The sequence below is a fragment of the Zea mays genome, chromosome 7 (genome assembly GCF_902167145.1).
Source record: "Zea mays cultivar B73 chromosome 7, Zm-B73-REFERENCE-NAM-5.0, whole genome shotgun sequence".
Taxonomy (NCBI): Eukaryota; Viridiplantae; Streptophyta; class Magnoliopsida; order Poales; family Poaceae; genus Zea; species Zea mays.
Window position 1 is genome coordinate 132,896,115 of NC_050102.1, and position 22,231 is coordinate 132,918,345.

Sequence of the window (22,231 nt, forward strand, 5' to 3'; positions counted from 1 at the left end):
GAATGAAGGATGCCAAGCCCATCAAGACCCCCATGGGAACAAATGGGCATCTCGACCTCGACACGGGAGGTAAGTCCGTGGATCAAAAGGTATACCGGTCGATGATTGGTTCATTGCTTTATTTATGTGCATCTCGACCGGACATTATGCTTTCCGTTTGCATGTGTGCAAGATTCCAAGCCGACCCTAAGGAATCACACCTTACGGCCGTAAAACGAATCTTGAGATATTTGGCTTACACACCTAAGTTTGGGCTTTGGTACCCTCGGGGATCCACATTTGATTTGATTGGTTATTCGGATGCCGATTGGGCGGGGTGTAAGATTAATAGGAAGAGCACATCGGGGACTTGCCAGTTCTTGGGAAGATCCTTGGTGTCTTGGGCTTCAAAGAAGCAAAATTCGGTCGCTCTTTCTACCGCCGAAGCCGAGTACATTGCCGCAGGCCATTGTTGCGCGCAATTGCTTTGGATGAGGCAAACCCTGCGGGACTACGGTTACAAACTAACCAAAGTTCCTCTTCTATGTGATAATGAGAGTGCAATCCGCATGGCGGATAATCCCGTTGAGCATAGCCGCACTAAACACATAGCCATTCGGTATCATTTTCTTCGGGATCACCAACAAAAGGGGGATATCGAGATTTCATACATTAACACTAAAGATCAATTAGCCGATATCTTTACCAAGCCACTTGATGAACAATCTTTTACCAGGCTTAGGCATGAGCTTAATATTCTTGATTCTAGGAATTTCTTTTGCTAAACTTGCACACATAGCTCATAAGAATACCTTTGATCATGTCTCTTTTATATGCTATGACTAATGTGTTTTCAAGTGTATTCCAAACCAAGTCATAGGTATATTGAAAGAGAATTGGAGTCTTCGGCGAAGACAAAGGCTTCCACTCCGCTCTACTACTCATCCTTCGTCGTCGCTCCGCATCACTCTCCAACATTGGTATAATCTTCACTCATTTATTTTATGACCAAAGGAGGAGAAAGTACTTCTAAGGGCTCTAATAATTCCGTTTTTGGCGATTCATGCCAAAGGGGGAGAAAATATGAGTCCAAAGCAAAAGGACCGCACCACCGCACCACCACCCTAGTTTTAAAACTAATGTTTGCCAATCGGATGAAAAATTTCAAAATTGGTATCTCTTTGTGCTCTAAAGGGGGAGCAAGTGTGCTCTAAAGGGGGAGCAAGTAGTATTTTCAAAATTGATGTCTTAAAACCCTCTTGAACACTAAGAGGAGACTTTATTTGAGGGGGAGTTTTGTTTAGTCAAAGGAAAAGCATTTGGAACAAAGGAGGAAAATTTCAAAACTTGAAAATGCTTTGCAAAATCTTATTCATTTACCTTTGACTATCTTGCAAAAGGACTTTGAAAAGAATTTACAAAAGAGTTTGCAAAAACAAAACTTGTGGTGCAAATATGGTCCAATATGTCAAAAACAAAGAAAACAATCCATGCGCATCATGTAAGTATTTATATTGGCTCAATTCTAAGCAACCTTTGCACTTACATTATGCAAACTAGTTCAATCAGGCACTTCTATATTTGCTTTGGTTTGTGTTGGCATCAATCACCAAAAAGGGGGAGATTGAAAGGGAATTAGGCTTACACCTAGTCCCTAAATAATTTTGGTGGTTGAATTGCCCAACACAAATCTTTTGGACTAACTAGTTTGCTCTAGTGTATAAGTTATACAGGTGCAAAAGGTTCACACTTAGCCAATAAAAAGACCAAGTGTTGGGTTCAACAAAAGAGCAAAGGTTAACCGAAAGCACCTCTGGTCTGGCGCACCGGACTGTCCGGTGTGCCACCGGACATGTACGGTGCACCAGGGGTCTCCGACTTCAAACTCTTCACTCTCGGGAATTTCCAGAGGCCACTCCGCTATAATTCACCGGACTGTCCGGTGTGCACCGGACATGTCCGGTGCTCCAAGGAAGGGCGGCCTCAGGAACTCGCCAGCCTCGGGTTTTCACTTCAACCGCTTCGCTATAATTCACTGGACATGTCCGGTGTGCACCGGACTGTCCGGTGCAATCTCGGGGCAACGGCTACTTCGCGCCAACGGTCACCTGCAGGTGCATTTAATGCGCGCCAGAAGCGCGCAGTCGTCAGGCACGCGGGAGCAGGCGCACCGGACAATCTACAGTTCATGTCCGGTGCGCCACCGGACATCAAGGCGGGCCCAGAGACAGAGCTCCAACGATTGATCCAACGGCTATTTGGTGACGTGGCTGTTGCACCGGACATGTCCGGTGTGCACCGGACTGTCCGGTGCACCATACGACAGACAGCTCCACCAACGGTCAAGTTTGGTGGTTGGGGCTATAAATACCCCAACCACCCCACCATTCATGATATCCAAGTTTTCCAGCTTCCAACCACTATACAAGAGCTAGCATTCATTGCAAAGCACATCAAAAGAGATCAAATCCTCTCCCAACTCCACACAAAGCCCTAGTGACTAGAGAGAGTGATTTGTAGTGTTCATTTGAGCTCTTGCGCTTGGATCGCTTCTTTTTCTTTGGCATTCTTTCTTGTGATCAAACACTCACTTGTAATTGAGGCAAGAGACACCAATCGTGTGGTGGTCCTTGCGGGAAGTTTGATTCCCAAGTGATTTGAGAAAGAGAAGCTCACTCGGTCCGAGGGACCGTTTGAGAGAGGGAAGGGTTGAAAGAGACCCGGCCTTTGTGGCCTCCTCAACGGGGAGTAGGTTTGAAAGAACCGAACCTCGGTAAAACAAATCCACGTGTCTCACCTCTCTATTCGCTTGCGATTTGTTTTGCGCCCTCTCTCGCGGACTCGATTATATTTCTAACGCTAACCCGGCTTGTAGTTGTGATTATTTTTTGAGAATTTCAGTTTCGCCCTATTCACCCCCCCTCTAGGCGACTTTCATGTATCTAGGAACCCCACGTATTAATTGAACTTGAATAGGATTACAAAATATGAGGGATCTAAGAATAACCTTCAGCATTTCATGGTCATCCCATTTGGTGCTCCTGAGGTTGCGCACTTGATTCACCATTGTCTTGAGCCGGTTGTATATGGCTTGCGGCTCTTCTTCTTCGTTGAGGACGAATCGACCGAGCTCGCCCTCGATCGCCTCCTGTTTGGTGATCTTTGTCACCTCATCCCCTTCGTGCGCGGTTTTGAGGACGTCCCAAATTTTTTTGGTGTTCTTTAACCCTCGCACCTTATTATACTCCTCTCGACACAAGGAGGCAAGGAGTATAGAAGTGGCTTGAGAGTTAAAGTGCCTAATTTGGGTGGCCTCATCCGAGTCGTAGTCCTCATCGCCCACCTGTGGTACCTGCGCTCCAAACTCAACAATATCACATATGCTTTTGTGGAGTGAGGTTAGATGGTGCCTCATTTTATCACTCCACATGCAATAATCTTGACCATCAAAATATGGTGGTTTGCCTAGGGGTACCGAAAGTAGAGGAGCGCGTTTAGGAATGCGGGGATAACAAAGTGGCATCTTACTATACTTCTTGCGCTCGTGGCGTGTCGAAGTTGTAGACTCGATGCCGGACGTGGAGGGTGATAAAGAGTCGATCTCATAGTAGACTACCTTCTTCATTTCTTCTTCTTGTCACCCCTCCTAAGTGACTTGATGGAGGAAGAGGATTCCTCCTTTAACTTGTTGCCGGACTCCCTTGATAGAGTCCTCCACGAGCCCGTGGGCTTGTCACCGGTCATGATCTCCCTCTTGGCGTGATCTCCAGACATCACTTCGAGTTGGTTAGACTCTTAATGAAGCATTGGCTCTGATACCAATTGAAAGTCGCCTAGAGGGGGGTGAATAGGCGAAACCTGAAATTTATAAACTTAAACACACACTAAGGTCGGGGGTTAGCGTTAGAATTAAATTCAAGTCCAAAAGATTGTTTATCTTGCTAAAAGTTGCTCAAAGGATGCAGATGATGAATGGGAGCAAACTCAAATAAATACTAGCAAGGAAACGTTAGAGAGAGGAAAGAGTGCAAAACAAATCAAGTGAGAATCAACGCGAGTAGACACGGTGATTTGTTTTACCGAGGTTCGATTCCAAAGAACCTAGTCCCCATTGAGGAGGCCACAAAGGCGGGTCTATTCCAACCCTTTCCCTCTCTCAAACGGTCACTTAGACCGAGTGAGCCTTTTCCTTAATCTCACGGGTCACTAAGACCCCACAAGGACCACCACACACTTGGTATCTCTTGCTTCGCTTACAAGTCTCTTAAGAATAAGAAGGGAAAAGAAAAAGGCCAATCCAAGCAACAAGAGCAACAAAAGAACACAGAACACCCTCTCTCAAGTCTCTAATGGAATTGAGTTGATTTGGAGGCTTGGAGGGGATTTGATCTATTGAATGTGTCTTGGAGTGAAGTCTTTTGCTCTTGCAATGAATGGGATGTTCAGAAAACTTGGATGGATATGAATGAGGTGGTTAGGGGGTATTTATAGCCCCAACCACTTCCATAGCCGTCGGTGAAGGCTACTAGCGATGGGCACACCGGACAGTCTGGTGGCGCATCGGATAGCCACTATGCATTGTCCGGTGCGCGCCACGTCAGCGCGTCCATTAGGGTTTGGAGCAGTTGACCGTTGGAGAGCTTTGTCGTCTTGTTGCACCGAATAGTCCGGTGCCCTCTGACTTCTACGCTCTGACTTCTGCCCAGCACTGTTCATCACTGTTCCTTCTGACGAAACGACCGTTGGCGTGCAGGGAGCCGTTGCTCCGCTGGCTCACCGGACATTCCGGTGCACACCGGACAGTCCGGTGAATTGCAATGTCCGGTGCGCCAAATTTCACCGGACACTCTAAGTCCTTTGCTCCAAATTTGATTGCGTCCTTAACTGAATTTCTTTCTTGGTTTGTGTTGAACATTATGCACCTGAGATAAATGATATCTAGACAAACTAGTTAGTCCACGTGGTTTGTGATGGATGTCAACCACCAAAATCGATTATAGGAAATGGTTAATGCCCATTTCCCTTTTAGTAAATATCAAATCACTCACAACCAATGGCCCCCCAAGTCCATGATGCCACCATAAATCAAGACATTTGATTAGGGGAGTTGATTAGTGGATTTATTTAGGTGAGTTGATTAAGAAATTTGATTTTTATTGCAGTCATACACACCATAAATCAAGTGATTCCCTTTTCACCATCCATGCAAAAATTATGACATGCAGTACACTGGTGGAAACACTCTAGGTTCGAGCTTAAAAATCTTCAGTTTTGATCGTAAATTCTGAGCCAACGTGAGTGACATTGATAACTCTAATGTGTTATATTAATGAACATAAAAATCCTCAAGTTTGGACATAAATAGTGTTAGATATAGCGTAAATATTGATTCACTCACAACCAACAACCCCCCACATCCATGCGGCCACCAGAAATCAAGGGATTTGATTAGGGGATTTAATTAGGTGAGTTAGTTAGGGAATTTGATTTTATGGTAGTCATGGAAACCATAAATCAAGGGATTCCCTTTTCACTGTGCATGCAAAAAAGTCCTAAGTTTTGACCATAAACGCCAAACCAACGTGAGAGACGTTAATAACTCTGATGTGTTGTACTCATGAATGTAAAAATCCTCAAGTTTGAGCATAACTAGTGTTAGATATAGTGTAAATGTTGATTCACTCCCAACCAACAACCCAAACGTCCATGCGCCCACCATAAGTCAAGGGATTCGATTAGGGAGTTGATTATAGGATTTTATTGTGGGATTTGATTTTTATGGCAATCATAGATAGCATAAATCATGTGATTCTGTTTTTTGTTGTGCACGCGTAAAAATTTGGCATGCAATACACTGGTGGCACACCCACAAGTTCTTGCGTAAAAATCATAAGTTTGATCATAAAATAGTGTTGGATATAGCGTAAATATCAAGCCAACATGAGAGACATGGATATATCTAGGACGTTGTATTCTTAAACATAAAGTACTTAAATGAAAAGCATAAATAGTGCAATTGTAGGCATAAACAAAATCATGGAAGGAATAAAAAAATAATCTCCCCACAGTCGGCAGCGAAGGTCATGTGGGCGGCATGAGGTGGAGTGGAGGATCAGGCAAACGACCACTAAAATTTGCCTAGAGAGTGGTGAATAGGTGAAACCTGAAATTTAAAACTTAAAGCACAACTTTATACCCCATGTTAGCGTTAGAACGAAAATTAATAAGAATAATTAGACTAAGGGAGAGAGAGTTCTTCTTGCTAGAGTTGCTCAAACGAATGTGGAATTACTTTGGGAGCAACTCGATTGATATAGAATTAATGTGCAAACAAGAGAACTAGAGAGAGGGGAGAGAAAGAAGCAAATCGTAAATGAAGATCAAACACAAAGAACACGTGCGATTATTTCTCGAGGTTTGGCTCCGTAAAACATGTGTGCCCGTTGAGGAAACTACTAAGGACGGTCTCCTTCAACCCTTTCCCTATGTCAAACGGTCACGAAGACCAGATGAGCGTTCTTCTCAATCTCAAATGACACTAAGTCCCCGCAAGGATCACCACACACTTTGGCCTTTCTTGCTAGCTTTACCAGGTGAAAGAATGAGGTTGCAAATGAGAATGAAACACAATTAAGAGCACAAGAACTTGCAACAACTCAAGAACAAATCTCTCGCAAGCCGCTACATCTTTTCTAGCTTACTTCACTTGAGTATGGCACTTAGAGGCTATTGAATGTTTGGGAGTAGTTGACTAAGTTTAGAGATGTTTGGCGCAACTCTTGTTTCATTTCAATGTTGGTTGGGGGTATTTATAGCCCCAATACCCATATAGCTATTGGAATGAATGGGCTAAAGTTGCATATTCGGGTGGTGCATCGGACCACTACTGTGCCATTCTGGTGCCCGCCCAGATCCGTCGTAAGGAGGGAAAGGAGCCCCGTCGCCGCTGTCATCGTAGGCCGCGCGGGCTTTCGGTGGCTTGCTCAGGCGGTGGCATGGCCAGGGGATGCGGTGAGGGCTAGGCGGTGGCTAGGGTTTTGAGGGGCGCTCGTCGCCCAGCGTGGAGACAACCGAGCGCCGTCTGCTTCCCTACTGCATATATTAATTGAGTATGATACCATAGGAAATAATCTTAAAGATATAGCTTTATTTTCTTTCCTCTTTACTCACTAGGTGGCTGCCCGTGCGTTGCAACGGGAACATATAATATCATGATAATTTATGTACCCGGTCGCACGACTGATTGACCCACCTGCCCCAAGCGCTCCTCGATCCTCATCCGTGCTCGCCAAGCAACGAAACCCAAGATGGCAACGCCACAACCCATAGCACACCGGCGGCCACACCAAAGCCAAGCAAGCAGCTTAAGAACCCACGCGCCCGGCGCCTTGGCCTTGCTGGGCGTGCGACGGTTCGTTAGTGGTGGGATTTTTCCTTGCATTTCCCTGTCGTCGTCTTGGCCCCTCTGCCCCTCTGCGCCGTACCAACACCGCGGGAGCTATAGCCCCCGATTTAAAGTTCAGTTCGTGGGGGGTGATCGACATATCCTGCCGATTGCCCAGACGCAGCACACTCTCCGCCCAAAATTCGCCTGCAACCCTGAGCGACGACGATGGAGGAGGGGTCGAAGGCGATGCTGGCCAAGCCCATCCAGCTCGCGGACCAAGTGGCGCAGCAGGCGGGCTGGCAGTGCCTCAGGGCAGACTGCACGGAGCTACGGTCTCGCGCCATGAAGCTCGCCGAGCTCCTGCGGTAGGCGGCAGGCGGCGCGGGTCGAGCCGTACGAGCGCCCCGCCGTGCGTCATGGCCGACACGGAGCGAGCGCTCCACAAGGCCGCGGGCATGGCCGCGTGTTGCTTCCAGAGCCACTCCCGCCTCCGCCGCTTCTTCACGCTCAACCCGGTGTCCGGGCTCCCGCGCACCCTCGCCCTGCTCGACACCGCGCTCGAGGACATCGCCTGGCTCATCCGCGTCTCGTCCCCACAGGACGACGACGGCGACCTGCGAGGGCTCCCCAACATCGCGCAGAACGAGCTCGTGCTCGGCATGGTCTGGGACAACATTGCGTGCCTCCACACCGGCGGTCCAGACGTAGCACGTTCTCCGCCCAAAATTCGCCTGCAACCCCGAGCGACAACAATGGGGGAGGGGTCAAAGGCGATGCTGGCCAAGCCCATCCAGCTCGTGAACAACATGAATCCTTGATTCGTCAGCTCTTCCATATTAGTTAGACAGGGTCTGTTTCAGACTACGTTGAACAGTTTGCATCCTTGATAGATGAGTTAGCTGCATATGAGTCGCATACTGATCCCTTGTACTACACAATGCGATTTATCGATGGTCTCAAACATGATATTAAAATTGTTATAATGGTACAAAGACCTCCAAATCTCGATGCTGCTTGTGCACTCGCCCTTGTGCAGGAAGAGGCGCTGGAGTCATCTCGGCGTCAGCGTGCTGAGCCTTTCTCCAACCGGATGGCTTGGCCGCATATGGCGTCGTCTGAATTCAGCAAGAAGGAACAACCAGGCGGACAAAATCAATCCACTGACAAAACGACTGGTGACTTCAGTCGTGCATCTTCACCAGCTGATCGTGTAGCATCGCTCAAAAGCTATCATCGTGCTCGCAGTTTGTGCGACCGCTGTGCGGAGAAATGGTTTCCCGGTCACAAATGTGCCAGCACGGTACAGTTACATGCCATCGAGGAGGTATGGGATCTACTGGCAGTACCAGAAAGTGTCGAAGGCGCACCTGTCAGCAGAGCAGATCACATGGACCATGCAGAGGAGCGGACTCAAGCAGTGCAACAGAAGGCACAGACAGAGGGAGTCAAGGAAGACAATCAGAGCCCGCGCAGCCGTCGTGTACCAAAGCCAAATACCAAGTACATCGGTGCAGAGTGGCGCGTATAGGTATACGGAGTTATACGTATTGATGAGGGCAGGTGTGCCGGTATAAATAATATTGTAATCGTTTCTAAACTCAGTCTGGAACATGTTATTGTCGAGTCGGCAAGAAAGGAATAGATACCAGAGAAATTCCTGGCGTGAACCACGGGTGTTGTTCACATTTGGTACCAGAGCCAATACTGGATCCTCCACACGGGTACTGGACGAGATCGCAATCGAAGTTGGGCGGCATGGCGCCAGCGAAGACGGACGATCCTTTGTCCCAGCTTCTGGCGAAGATCGAGGAGGGAAACAAGGAGACTCACCGACGCATGGAGGCGATTCAGGGGGCGGTGGGAAATATGGAGGCGGCGGTCAAGGTGGTGATGACGGAGCAGGGAGATCTTCAGAAGTGGAAACCGGAGGTGGAAGCGAAAGTGACGGAGATTTCTGATGCTCTAAAGGCGATCCAGATCCAGATGGGAAAGATGGAGAAGAAGCCGCTCGGTTTCGGGTCGAGACAGGAAGAAGAAGGAGAAGACGGATTTCTGAAGCCGCCACCATCTGATTCTTCGAATTTGGAGTTTCGTCGTGAAGAAGGGCGGACCCAATTCTCGCATGGAGGTATGAACTCGCCCTGGAACTCCAACTCTTTCAGATTCGAGGCTGCTGGAAACCATTCCTTTGGCGACTGGTCACATGGGTCCGGATCGGGTATACCTAGTATGAGTTTCCCTGTTTTTGATGGATCCAACCCTAAGCTGTGGAGAACGCGGTGTGAAACCTACTTTGATTTCTATTCTGTTGCTCGTCCCATGTGGATTCGGTTGGCCATCATGCATTTTGAGGGTGCGGGTTTATTCTGGTTACAATCTGTAGAACATCGGCTTAGATACATGAAGTGGGATGAATTCTGTTCTGGATTGTATAACAGATTTGGAAGGGATCAACATGGTACCTTGATTCGACACTTCTATCACATATACCAGCAGAACTCAGTGGTGGAATATGTGGAACAGTTTGACATGCTGTTACATCAACTACTAGCCCATGAAAGCCAGTTGACGCCAATGATGATCACTTCCAGATTTGTGGATGGTTTAAAGGATGGTATACGGGCTGTGGTGGCCATTCAACGCCCAGCCGATCTGGACACAGCCTGTTCGCTAGCTCTATTACAGGAGGATATGTTGACACAACCCAATCGGAAGGAAGGCAGGAGAGTGGAATTGGGTGGTTATACTAGACCCTCCAATCCCTCCATGAAGACTGCGACCATGGCTGGACATCAAGTATCAGTTACCACAAGTCGGATCCATCCCTTGTCAGAAGATCGTCGTAGGCCGTCTGGGAGCGATGGAAGGACGGAGGATCAGAAACTTGCTGCCTTGAAGTCCTACAGAAGAGCCAAGGGCTTATGTTTTAAATGTGGTGAAAAGTGGAATTATAATCACCATTGCTCTAACAGTGTTCCTCTTCATGTGGTGGAGGAGATGTGGGCTGTGACTGACCAGGGAAAGGAGGAAGGGGACACTGATCCAAAGGATGAGCATTATGAAACTGAGAACGAGGAGGCAGTGTTGGCGTTGTCTACGGCGGCAGTAAATGGTAGTGAAAACAACAGGACTATTCGGTTATGGGCCTCGATTCACTGTCAACAGGTGCTCGTATTGGTGGATTCTGGTAGCTCGGCTAGTTTTATGGGTACCCATCTGATGGAAGTAGTGAAAGGGGTGCAGAATTTGGTCAGACCTGTTAAAGTCAAAGTTGCTGACGGGTACTATTTGTGGTGTGAAAAATGGGTACCAAGCTGTCAATGGCTATGTGAGGGAATAACTTTTTATACTGATTTCAAGTTCTTGCCATTGGACGGTTATGATCTTATACTAGGGATGGACTGGTTGGAGGATCTTAGTCCTATGTCTATAGACTGGGCTACAAAATGGATGGAGTTCGTGTACAAGGGTAAGAAAGTGCAGTTACAAGGCGTAACTCCTAAATTAAAAGCTTGTACTCCCATGTCTAGTGTGCAATTGAAGGGTTTGCTCAGGAAGGAAGCGGTGGAACAAGTAATCGAGTTGAGGATCACCATGGAGACTGAGACAAACACTGTTCCCGATCAGATTGTTGAGTTGGTGAACAAATACCAGGAATTGTTTGCAGCCCCAAAAGGCCTGCCTCCAAAGAGGTTGTTTGATCATGACATTCCTTTGTTGCCTGGTGTAAATCCTTTCCGACTCAGGCCTTATCGATACACTCCTCAACAAAAAAATGAGATTGAGAAACAGATTAAGGAAATGTTGGAAGGTGGAATTATCCAGCAGAGTTCCAGTCCCTTCGCTTCACCGGTGCTGTTAGTAAAGAAGAAGGATGGAGAGTGGAGGTTATGCGTGGACTACAGGAAACTCAATGCTTATACGGTGAAGAATAGGTTTCCCATGCCAGTTTTTGATGAGATTGCAGATGAGCTGAGTGGAGCCACCGTATTCACAAAGTTGGACCATAGAGCTGGTTACCATCAAATCAGGATTAAAGAGGGAGAGGAGTATAAAACGGCCTTCCATACGCATAATGGACACTATGAATATAAGGTCATGCCGTTCGGTCTGACAGGAGCACCGGCTACCTTTCAAGATTTTATGAATCACATCTTAGCTCCCCTTTTGAGAAAGTGTGTTGTGGTATTCTTGGATGATATTTTGGTTTATAGTACTACTTTAGAAGATCACGTTGGACATTTGGAACAGGTTTTTGGTATTCTGACCCAAAATCAGTTGAAACTAAAACAATCCAAGTGTAAGTTTGCCCAAGACAAATTGGAATTTTTGGGCCATGTAATCAGTGCTGCTGGTATTTCGACTGAACCAGCCAAGGTGGAAGTGATAAAAAATTGGCCAATTCCGAAATCTGTCAAGGAGGTGAGAAGTTTTTTGGGTATGGCGGGGTATTACCGACGTTTTGTGGCAGGGTTTGGCATCATAAGTAAACCTCTGACCAACCTGCTGAAGAAAGATCAAATGTTTGTTTGGACTGACACCACACAAAAATCTTTTGAGGCGTTGAAAGATGCTCTAGTCAAGGCACCAGTTCTGGTAATTCCAGATTTTGCTAAAACCTTTGTGATTGAAACTGATGCTAGTGGGGTAGGCATTGGAGCTATATTACAGCAAGATGGACATCCTATCGCCTATATTAGTAAAGCTCTGGGTCCCAGGAATGCTGCTTTGTCAACATATGAGAAGGAGTGCTTGGCGATACTTTTTGCAGTTGATCATTGGAGACCTTATTTGCAACATGCTCAGTTTCTCATTAAAACCGACCAGCAAAGTTTGACTCACCTGGATGATCAAAGGGTCACAACACCTTGGCAACAAAAGGCTTTGACTAAATTAATGGGCCTTAATTTTCAAATTATCTACAAGAAGGGGGTAGAGAACAAGGTAGCTGATGCCTTATCCAGAAGGGCAGATTTACAATCCGATGACACTACCCTGCAGCTGCATGTCCTGAGTAGTTCCTCTATGATCCCTAGCTGGCTGACTGAGGTCACGAAAGGATATGAAAATGATGAAGTTGCTCAGAAAATTCTTAGTGCTTTATCTACAGGACATCCGTTGGAGCATTATACGTTGGTGGCCGGGGTGATCAAGCATAAAGGCAGGGTGTGGCTGGGTCACAATCAAGATTTGCAGACGAAGGTTATGTCTTCACTGCATGACAGTGCCATAGGGGGACACTCAGGTTTTCCGGTAACATACAGAAGAATTAAAGCAATATTTAGTTGGCCTGGAATGAAAAATCAGATTCGTGAGTTTGTTGGCACTTGCTCAATCTGTCAGCAGGCCAAGCCGGATAGGAGCAAATATCCTGGACTTCTGTTACCCCTACCCATCCCAGATCATGCTTGGCAAGTCGTGACGATGGACTTTATTTCTGGGCTGCCTGTGTCCCACAAGTACAATTGTATCATGGTTGTGGTGGATAAGTTTTCGAAGTATGCACATTTCCTAGCACTAGCCCATCCGTTCACAGCTTTAACCGTAGCTAAGCTTTATCTGTCAGACATATATAAGTTGCATGGACTGCCATCGTCGATTGTGTCTGATCGGGATCCCATATTCACTAGCAAGTTATGGCAAGAACTGTTCAGATTGGCTGGGACAAAGCTGTGCATGAGTAGTGCCTATCATCCACAGTCTGATGGTCAGACAGAAAGGGTTAATCAGTGTTTGGAAGCTTATCTGAGATGCTTCGTTCATTCTTGCCCCAAACAGTGGTATTCTTGGCTCTCGCTGGCTGAATTTTGGTATAACACTTGCTATCATACCGCTCTGGGTAAATCTCCTTTCGAAGTGTTATACGGTCATGCTCCTTCTCAGCTTGGATTAGACACCGTGGATCAGTGTTCGGTTCCTGATTTACAAACTTGGTTGCTTGGTCACCAACAGATGCTACAGCAAGTAAAGTTCCATCTTCAGCGTGCTCAGGACAGAATGAAGAAACAGGCTGATAAGGGTCGAGTGGAACGTACTTATACTGTGGGCGATCAAGTTTTTCTGAAACTTCAGCCCTTCTGTCAACGATTAGTGGCTGACAGACCAGTTTCTAAACTGGCATTTCGGTTTTTTGGTCCCTTTGAGGTGATTAAGCAGATCAATCCTGTGGCCTATGAACTAGCGTTACCATCTGGGAGTGCTATCCACCCGGTCTTTCATGTATCGCAGTTAAAATCGGCCAACGGCGTGCGGGTTCCTAGCACTGACTCTCTTCCAGATATCTTTACTGGGTTGCAGGTGCCGGAGGAAGTTCTGGAGTCCAGGCTTCTTCGTAAAGGGGGTAAGGTGATTTCGCAGTTGCTCATTAAGTGGTCCAATTGGCCGGTGTCACTGTCAACCTGGGAGGATGAAGAGGCCATTAAGCAGAAATTTCCACAAGCACCAGCTTGGGGTCAAGCTGTCGTTAAAGAAGGGGGAAATGTCAGCAGAGCAGATCACATGGACCATGCAGAGGAGCGGACTCAAGCAGTGCAACAGAAGGCACAGACAGAGGGAGTCAAGGAAGACAATCAGAGCCCGCGCAGCCGTCGTGTACCAAAGCCAAATACCAAGTACATCGGTGCAGAGTGGCGCGTATAGGTATACGGAGTTATACGTATTGATGAGGGCAGGTGTGCCGGTATAAATAATATTGTAATCGTTTCTAAACTCAGTCTGGAACATGTTATTGCCGAGTCGGCAAGAAAGGAATAGATACCAGAGAAATTCCTGGCGTGAACCACGGGTGTTGTTCACAGCACCTGACCAGCCGGAACAAATCATGATGGCACTATCTCTATCACCAGCAGCATGGGAAGGAATAGACAAAGGAACCACTATGCGATTTGCTGGTCGCATGCAGCAACACGACATCCTCATATTAGTTGACTCAGGGTCTTCTCACACTTTTGTCAGTGACCGCTTACGGCCACAGTTGTCTGGTGTTCAAGAGTTGCCTAGAACCATATCTGTGCAAGTAGCCAACAGTCAAGTGCTTCCATGCCGTTATCATCTCCCAGCAGCTGAGTGGAGTATGTCTGATTGCCAATTTGTCACTAACATGAAATTTTTTCCTCTTACGGTGTTTTATGTAGTATTGGGCATGAACTGGATCCAGCAATACAGTCCGATGAAGGTGGATTGGGCGAACAAGTGGGCAGTCATTCCATATAATGGATCGCCAGCATACTTGCAAGGTGTGCAGGTGACATTACCAGCCGGCGCTGTCACCGAACTTTTGCTCTTGTCAGTGGAATCACAGGCTACACCCGCTGGACAATCGGTCGATCCAAAAGTCCAAGCAGTTCTGGATCAGTTCGTGGAGGTATTTGAGGATCCAGTCGGCTTACCACCAAGCAGAACATGCGACCACACTATACCATTGGTTCCAGGGACAAATGTGTGTGTACTACCACTGTCCAGTAAGGTATTCAGAGACTGCTCCTGTATTCTCCCTTTAAGTTTCAAGGTCTGATGACAAGTTGTCCCTGACCAGGCCGAGTAGTCAGAATATCTTGATGCTGAATTTGATCTTGTAAATGCCATGTGGTAGCTGTCGCAGTGCCAGACCATGCTGAAGATGACAACACCATCAGGGGCTGCTCTATAGGTTCGGGCACAACTTCAGACTCGTCATCTGTTCCCTGACTGAACATCTCACGGAAAAGCTCTTCCGGATTGTGAGTACTAGAGCAGATGAAAATGAAGTGAGCAGAGTGGAATATGTAATAAAAAATAGATTGCAGCCACAACCAGTTTGCCCTCGGTTGCTTGATGCATATGTGTGACCAGACCAATCTGATATCCAAAAACTTCTTGCCATAATAAATGAGGCTATCCTAGAAAAAAGACAACAAACCTTTATCCTGCACAACGCTCTAAACATTAGACCTGGTGAACATAAATGGCCAATCAACCATTCTGTATTTATCTTGTAACACATCGAACCTTACTGACAGGAAACCACGTTGTGTTTGTTCAGAGACGGCACCAACATCATATGACAAGTTATCTGAGCAGAAGTTTAGAGTCGTACCACTGATCTTATCTCCATCTGAAATTTCATATAATGCATCATGCAACCTCCATGTGAAAGATGGCCATGTGATCATCCAACCGTCATACACAATTACTGTGACCCAATATATGTGGTTGTAGTAAAATAGGAGCTGCCCTCGACATGCACGGACACACACCAAAGCTCTCATTGCTGCCAATCCAGTTTGTGCCAGTAAAGGAGGACGACGTCGCTGTCCTCGTCAAGCTGATCAAGGAAGGCACCGACGACAGGCAGGAGGCCGCGGCCGCGGCGCTTGGCCTCCTCTGCCGCGACGAGGACAGCCTACATAAGCTCCTCCACTCCGGAGTGTGCTCCGTGTTCGCCGCTGCGCTCAAGGAGCCACCGGTGCGCGTGCAGGCCGCGGTCACGGACGCCATCGCGTCGCTGGCGCGCCACAGCCACAAGTGCCAGGACCTGTTCGCGCAGAGCAACGCCGTCCGGCATCTCGTCACCCACCTCGCTTCCACCCCGTCCATACCACCGCCCTGTCCGCACCTCGCCGCGCACCGCATGTCCTCGCGCCCGCTGCGCTTCCTCCGCCGCTGCCTGCGCGTGCGCCCGCTCGGCCGCCCCGAGATCCGGCGGGACCCGCGCGAGCTCCCGCGCTGCTCGCCCTGCGCCGCCGCGTCCCCGTAGGAGCCGCCGATGCGCGTGCAGGCCGCGGTCGTGGACGCCATCGCGTCGCTGGCGCGCCACAGCCACAAGTGCCAGGACCTGTTCGCGCAGAGCAACGTCGTCCGGCATCTCGTCACCCACCTCGCTTCCACCCCGTCCATACCACCGCCCTGCCCGCACCTCGCCGCGCACCGCCTGTCCTCGCGCCCGCTGCGCTTCCTCCGCCGCTGCCTGCGCGTGCGCCCGCTCGGCCGCCCCGAGATCCGGTGGGACCCGCGTGAGCTCCCGCGCTGCTCGCCCTGCGCCGCCGCGTCCCCGTCCCCCACCTCCCGCCTCTACGCCTGCCTCTCCTGCGCCACCGTCTTCTGCCCCTCCCACGCTGCCACGCACGCCTCCGCCTCTGCGGGGTTAGCGGCGTTTGCGGAGCGGTCGCGGCGGGCGGTTGGCGGGGGCGGGGTCGCGGCGGGCGGTTGGCGGAGGTCGCGGCGGGATCGAGCGGGCGGTTGTGGCGGGGGCAGTCTACAATACAGTCTTAATAGTTAGTACAGATATGTCAGGTAACTATTAAATGCACCATGAATAGCATTAGATGCAAATTTGCTAGTTTCAAAAACATGTCTTGAATTACACGATGTTTGGCTGTGTCCAGCAGATTATGTATATAATATTATGTATATGATTGTGTAAAATATTATTTTATATTATAGACAACACTTTGTTAAGTAAGATTTAAAATAAAAGGTGAGATATTAAATAAAATAGGAGAGCTGGTTACACCTTCTATGTAAATAATGTTATCTACGCAGCGTAAAAACATTGCTACGGCCACTCAGCTGTTTACACCGATCTACGAGTATCCCCACGAGAAACCCCCATTCCACCATCCTCTACCCACCCAATGGATCCGTCCGCCGTTGGCTCCTCGCGGCGGAAGGCGGAGCAGTGGTTGAGCGTGGCTGAGAAGCTCATGGTGGCGCGGGACATTGAAGGGTGCAAGCAGTTCGCCTCGCAGGCCCTGGCCGCCGATCCCCACACCCCGGGCGCCGACGACCTCCACGCCGCCGCCATCTCCCTCCTGGCAGCCCAGCAGCGCCGCCTCCCTAACGGTCAGCCTGATCCCTACGGCGTCCTTGGTCTGGACCCCGCAAACCCCGCATCACGCCGACCGGATGCCATCCACTCACAATATCGCCGCCTCTCTTTCCTCCTCAATCGTTCCCACCAGGACCGCCCCTGCTCGCTCGCCTTCGCCGAAGCTGCCCGGCTCGTCGCTGATGCCTGGGCTTTTCTCTCTGATCCCGTTCTTAAATCCTCCCTTGACGTGGACCTCGATGCCGCCGCCGCAGCTCGCGCGTACCACTCTCCTCCAAATCTACCGCAGCCGCACTCGCAGCCACATCTGCCTGCACGGCTAACTCCGCCGGTGGCTGCTCCCTCCCCGCGGTCGACTCCGCCGCTGGTTTCTCCCCTTCCGCGGGCAACATCACCGCCGGCTGCTTCCCCTCCACGGCAAACTCAGCGGCCGGCTGTCCCCCAAACAAGGTCAACACCGCCGCCGGCTGCTTCTGCTCCACGATCTACTCCACCACCACCGGTTTCTCCTCAAACACTGTCAACACCGCTGCCTGCCGCTCCCGCTCCCGCTCCACGGTCTACACCACCACCTGTTGTTCCCCAAACACCGTCAAGTACGCTGCGGCCGACTACTCCCCAAACGCCGGTGGCTGCAACTGTCCCAGCAGCGAAGTCTGGTGCGGCACCTTCATCAACGTTCTGGACAGTGTGCTCGGCCTGCTGCCACATTCACCAGTTCGACTGCCAATATGAGACGTGCAAATTACTGTGCCCTAGTTGCCGCCAGCCATTTGTGGCCAAGGCAATGGCTGAGCCACCGCCTATTGTGCCAGGCACCGACATGTATTACTGCACTTGGGGGTTCTTCCCCGTTGGGTTCCCTGGGTGTCCTGGCTTTGAAAGAATGGTCAATGCACAGCCATCGGGAGTAGATCAGCTGAATGCGCCATGGCTTGGAAGCGCAGGTGGTGTACATGGTAATGCTCAGAATGGGGTGCCACCAGTTAGTGCCCCAGTGGTAGAAGTGCCAGTCAAGGATCCCATAGAGGTGCCTGCAGTGACACCGCCAGCGAAGCCGATGCGAGTGAAGGTGGGTGCGAAGAAGCGTGGTCGCCCCAAGGGTAGCAAGAACAAGAAGAAATTATGAATGCCAATGATGAACATGATGGTTATCATCATAGATCACATGAATTAACTGAGATATGCATTCAATCACACTGCCATTGTAGTCAACCGAAGCACTCGTCTGCTGGTTGAATTCTCACTTGCTGTTGCCAGGATCTCTAATGTGGAGCAAGCAATTTTATTGCTGAAAGACTTCTTTTTCAATGGTAGAATTCTTCCTTTTCGAGATTATGATGTTAATCTCTGGTTCGTCCCCACTGCCGTACTTGACATTATGCTTTAGCTGTAACTATTGTATTTGCATATTCGTCTAATTTCTGCTTCCCTGAAGACAGTTGTATTGATCTAAATCGATAGGTGTCTAGTTACTGTTTATTGTACGTTTTGAGTTTGGTGCTACTCTGCTCTAGTGCTCTGTGTCGTAATGCTGCAATAAATGGAATGGTTTAAAGCTCTAATTTTAACGCGAATTTTGCTTATGACACTTTCCGTACCAGAATTTTGCACCTTGGCTGTCCTTATTGCAATGTCGTGTGATCAAAATCTATTTCCTTTTTAAGTTTTTTAGCAGCTATTAGTTTCACTCATCGAGATACTTGTTCTGCTCCTGTTTATTAGTTTACTTGTTCAAGAAAATCGTATCGAACTGGGAACTGTTATAAAAGTCTAAATGTGCACGCTCTTATCATGATTATATCTTCTCCGTCGAACCTTTTCTTTATTTCTTTTTTGCTTTGTTGATAGGCTCTTCTGAATCAAGTATGTCTGCAGATCTGCTCAAAACTCTAGTAGGGTGTTTGGTTTCATGAATAAATCTTCTTACTCTTCATTTTTTTGTTTGGTTTGTGGACATTTTTTTGTTTGGTTTGTGGAATGGAATGAGTTGATCTATCACCATTTTATTTCTCATAAGTTAATAATTAGTAATAACATGAGGAATGAGCTCATTTCACCAAATTTGTGGGATGAACTCATGTTGCATCACTTCATCTAGTATGGATTGATTTTTTAAACTAAACAACCTCTAGGTGAAGCAGCTCTGTCTCGGAGTCTAGTTTGTTTTCTCATAACAAGTGGCGAATACTTTCAAACTCCGTGTCTAGCTGGTTTTTTTTAAGGATTTCAAAGTAGTAAAAGAGGTACTCCAAAAAAAATTGTACTCTCAAACCTCCATAGGGCTTGCAATTGTAGAGTTGGAGCGTTTAGCCAGCTCTTCCTTGGAGTTTTGTTTTGCAGCCACGCCTTTCTCTCTAAGTTTGTTTGTGCAAGGTTGGCCTTTACATTTTGCCATTTTGTTTGATTATAAGGAGTCATTTTTCATTTATATTCTTAGTTCTTATGGGTTAACTAGTGAATACAAATTATTTAGAGGTATGTGAGGGACATGATATGTGGAGTAGAGATGTCAATGGGGACCCGATACCCGATAACCCGTGGGGAATTCCCCTATTAGGGTACGGGTATGGGACAAAAATTGTCCCCATGGGTATGGATATGGGACAAAATCTCCACCCATTGGGTAAACGGGTATGGGTTTGGGAAGCAATAATCCAAACCCGATTACCCATGGGTATTTCATACGCATACACCTGTCCTGTTTGTATGAACGAGTTGAGGCCGAGTCAGCCATCAAACCTAACAGACTCCATTTCTTATATTGGTCCTATGTACTGATTTCTTTTCTGATGGATGGATGAATGGATAATGGTTCATGGATGAGTGTTTGTCGATGTGGTGATGTATGAAATCTGGATAGTTTGTGCTAGATGTTAGTACCTAGTTATTCCTTAATTGGGGATGGGGACCCATTGGGGACCCGAAACCCGAATGGGGATGGGTATGAGATGAGTTTTGTACCCATGATGGGTATGGGTATGGGTATGGGGATGTATCAAACATGATGGGGATGAGTCTGGGATGCTATAACCCGCTGGGGGAATTACCCATTGACATCTCTAATGTGGAGGCTGGAGGCCTGTGTAGTATTCAGATTATGAGTGGCATCATCTGCCTGCAATTACTTTGAGTGGAGTAATGATGTCGATTACTAGGTTTTTGTGGGAAGGCCTCTTTTGGAACGGAGGATTAGTAAAATATCGGGATAGGAAAAATGTAAAAATAAAGTTGTATGTCACCTTCAATTCCAGGAAAATTTTCAAGAGGTTGAACCTCATGTTAAAAATCCTACAAAATTTCACTATAATGCTTAATTTCGTAGGAATTTTATAGGATTTGTAGCAACTCAATCCTTTGTTCCAAAGGACCGCATAAGAAATTTTTCCACAGAATTTTAATCCTTCAAATTTTCTTCACTTTTCATTTGTTGCAAAGGAGGCCTAGAAATGTTGCCCGACTAATTGGTCCATGGAAAGAAGGAAATACTGCACTTTCATTCTGGAACATGTATAGCAGGTGCTGTATCTAATGATAGTCAGTCGATGGCGAGTTAGTGGGGAACAGAGTTACAGATCTACGAGAGCCCTTGTGCCATGGAAGATGAAGAACAATGAGCGTGGGTTAAGTTCTAGGATTTTAGCTGACGAATGCCTATAGCTACTCAGATGCTATAGTGATTGCATTTCCCCTTTGATAGTGTGGCTATAGTGCTTGTATTGAAGCGGTGCAGAAACAGAGTCAGGGTCAGGTCATTGCACCTTTATATACCTGCTTGAATTCACTGATTCCACTGTAACAAGTGTGTTGTCAAACAGTGTTCTCTTCCGTGTTTCAGTGCGGTTCACGGTATTTCTGTTTATTTAGGTCGGTTATTCCAATTCACGTGGATTGGAGCTTATTGAAATAGATGGAGATAAATTTTGACTTACTATAGATTTAAATAGTATAAAGGTTCAAACTCTACTTTGCAAACAATATAATCTAAACAATGCAAAATAGTGTTTCGAATGACTACATGAGTAAATTGCTGGAGTATCTAACGTGTAAAACAATGTTTTACTTAGTCATATGGATAAACTGTCGGAGATAGTCTTATATGTGAAATAGCTTTGGAATTCTGTGAGAAGTTGGGCCCAATATTCCTATGTATGTATTGAGTCGTTGTATAGAATTTTTCTACGTAGGAATATAATCCTATAAAATTCCATTATTTTAGGGCTTGAGTGTACAATGTTTTAACCTTTCTTTTAGGGTACGTTCGTTTTCGTTTCAATTCACATTGATTGGAGAAGATTAGTGCCTAGGATTCTACTCAAAAAATCATTCCAGCTGATTGACCCTGTTTAAAAGCAACCCAATTTTTATTTTTTAGTTACAATAGACTAGCTTCTTGGTTTTTTATAAGAATCTGAGAATCTAATTTCTATAAACTAGGTTATAAACTGTTATATTTGGAACCACCTCAATTTCTATAAACCAATTTCTTAAAAACTGGATGTTTCCAAACATGGTCTAAACCTTATATCGATTACATGAGCAATGAATAATTCCTGGTCACAGTTTTGATGGAACCGATCGAGCTCTAACAGGTATAAATCGCTAAGCCAAAATCCTTCTCAATTTCTTTCAATTCCCTCCGATCCGATCCCCTATAGGATGCAGTGGGAATTGAGGACGCAAATGCATGAGCTTAACTGGTGGTTTTTCATGCACTCATGGTGATGCGGATTGGTCGGGTCAATTCGCACCCAATAGCAGCAGTACACTTGAGAAGCCAAATCGCTCAGACTCAGGTGCTTGTTCAAAACCTCCCACACCAGCAAGCAGTTCGTGTCCGAGGACCAATCGACCGCCCCCCACCCAAGTACCCCAACGACGTGGGACGACGTCCGACGACCGACGGACGCGACCGATGCCTGCCTGCCTGCCTGCGCTGCGACGAACGACGAGACGTACTCCGCCGCACTCGCGACCGCCCCCGACCTGTCGGCAAAGCAAGCAATGACGCGATGCGTCCTCCGCAGAGGACCCCCTGCACTACACTGCACGCCATTGAC

General features: G+C 47.5%; 2 protein-coding genes and 1 pseudogene across 7 annotated transcripts; 2 read left to right on the forward strand and 1 right to left on the reverse strand.

The window, feature by feature from the left end:
- The window catches only part of LOC103634167 (uncharacterized), a 52,543-nt pseudogene extending 44,501 nt beyond the window's left edge, over nucleotides 1-8,042 (reverse strand).
- Nucleotides 8,043-8,631: 589 nt separating this feature from the next.
- On the forward strand, nucleotides 8,632-15,424 carry LOC100384518 (uncharacterized). Of its 6 annotated transcripts, none has more exons than XM_035960698.1 (3): nucleotides 8,632-9,494; nucleotides 14,500-14,831; nucleotides 14,901-15,400. In XM_035960698.1, exons 1-3 carry the CDS (start codon nucleotides 9,122-9,124, stop codon nucleotides 14,907-14,909), a joined length of 714 nt encoding a protein of 237 aa, XP_035816591.1. In that variant the 5' UTR covers nucleotides 8,632-9,121; the 3' UTR covers nucleotides 14,910-15,400. The 6 variants fall into 6 exon arrangements, 4 of the variants coding, with proteins under 4 accessions (XP_035816591.1, NP_001339052.1, NP_001142693.1 ...); NM_001149221.2 differs by having other exon boundaries at nucleotides 8,998-9,494; nucleotides 14,958-15,244; XR_002263331.2 differs by having other exon boundaries at nucleotides 8,632-14,831; nucleotides 14,901-15,271.
- Nucleotides 15,425-16,901: 1,477 nt separating this feature from the next.
- On the forward strand, nucleotides 16,902-18,746 carry LOC100191722 (Chaperone DnaJ-domain superfamily protein). The gene has a single exon (NM_001137151.2). The coding sequence runs from the start codon at nucleotides 16,978-16,980 to the stop codon at nucleotides 18,298-18,300; it is 1,323 nt and encodes a 440-aa protein (NP_001130623.1). The 5' UTR covers nucleotides 16,902-16,977; the 3' UTR covers nucleotides 18,301-18,746.
- Nucleotides 18,747-22,231: the final 3,485 nt, after the last annotated feature.

Bases quoted from the DNA above. Each gene is read 5' to 3' on its own strand.
- LOC100191722 (NM_001137151.2), top strand. From the start codon at position 16,978: ATGGATCCGTCCGCCGTTGGCTCCTCGCGGCGGAAGGCGGAGCAGTGG.
- LOC100384518 (NM_001149221.2), top strand. From the start codon at position 9,122: ATGGCGCCAGCGAAGACGGACGATCCTTTGTCCCAGCTTCTGGCGAAG. The intron at 9,495-14,499 runs GTATGAACTCGC...TGTTTTATGTAG, and splicing joins GACCCAATTCTCGCATGGAG to TATTGGGCATGAACTGGATC. The intron at 14,832-14,957 runs GTATTCAGAGAC...GCCATGTGGTAG, and splicing joins TACTACCACTGTCCAGTAAG to CTGTCGCAGTGCCAGACCAT.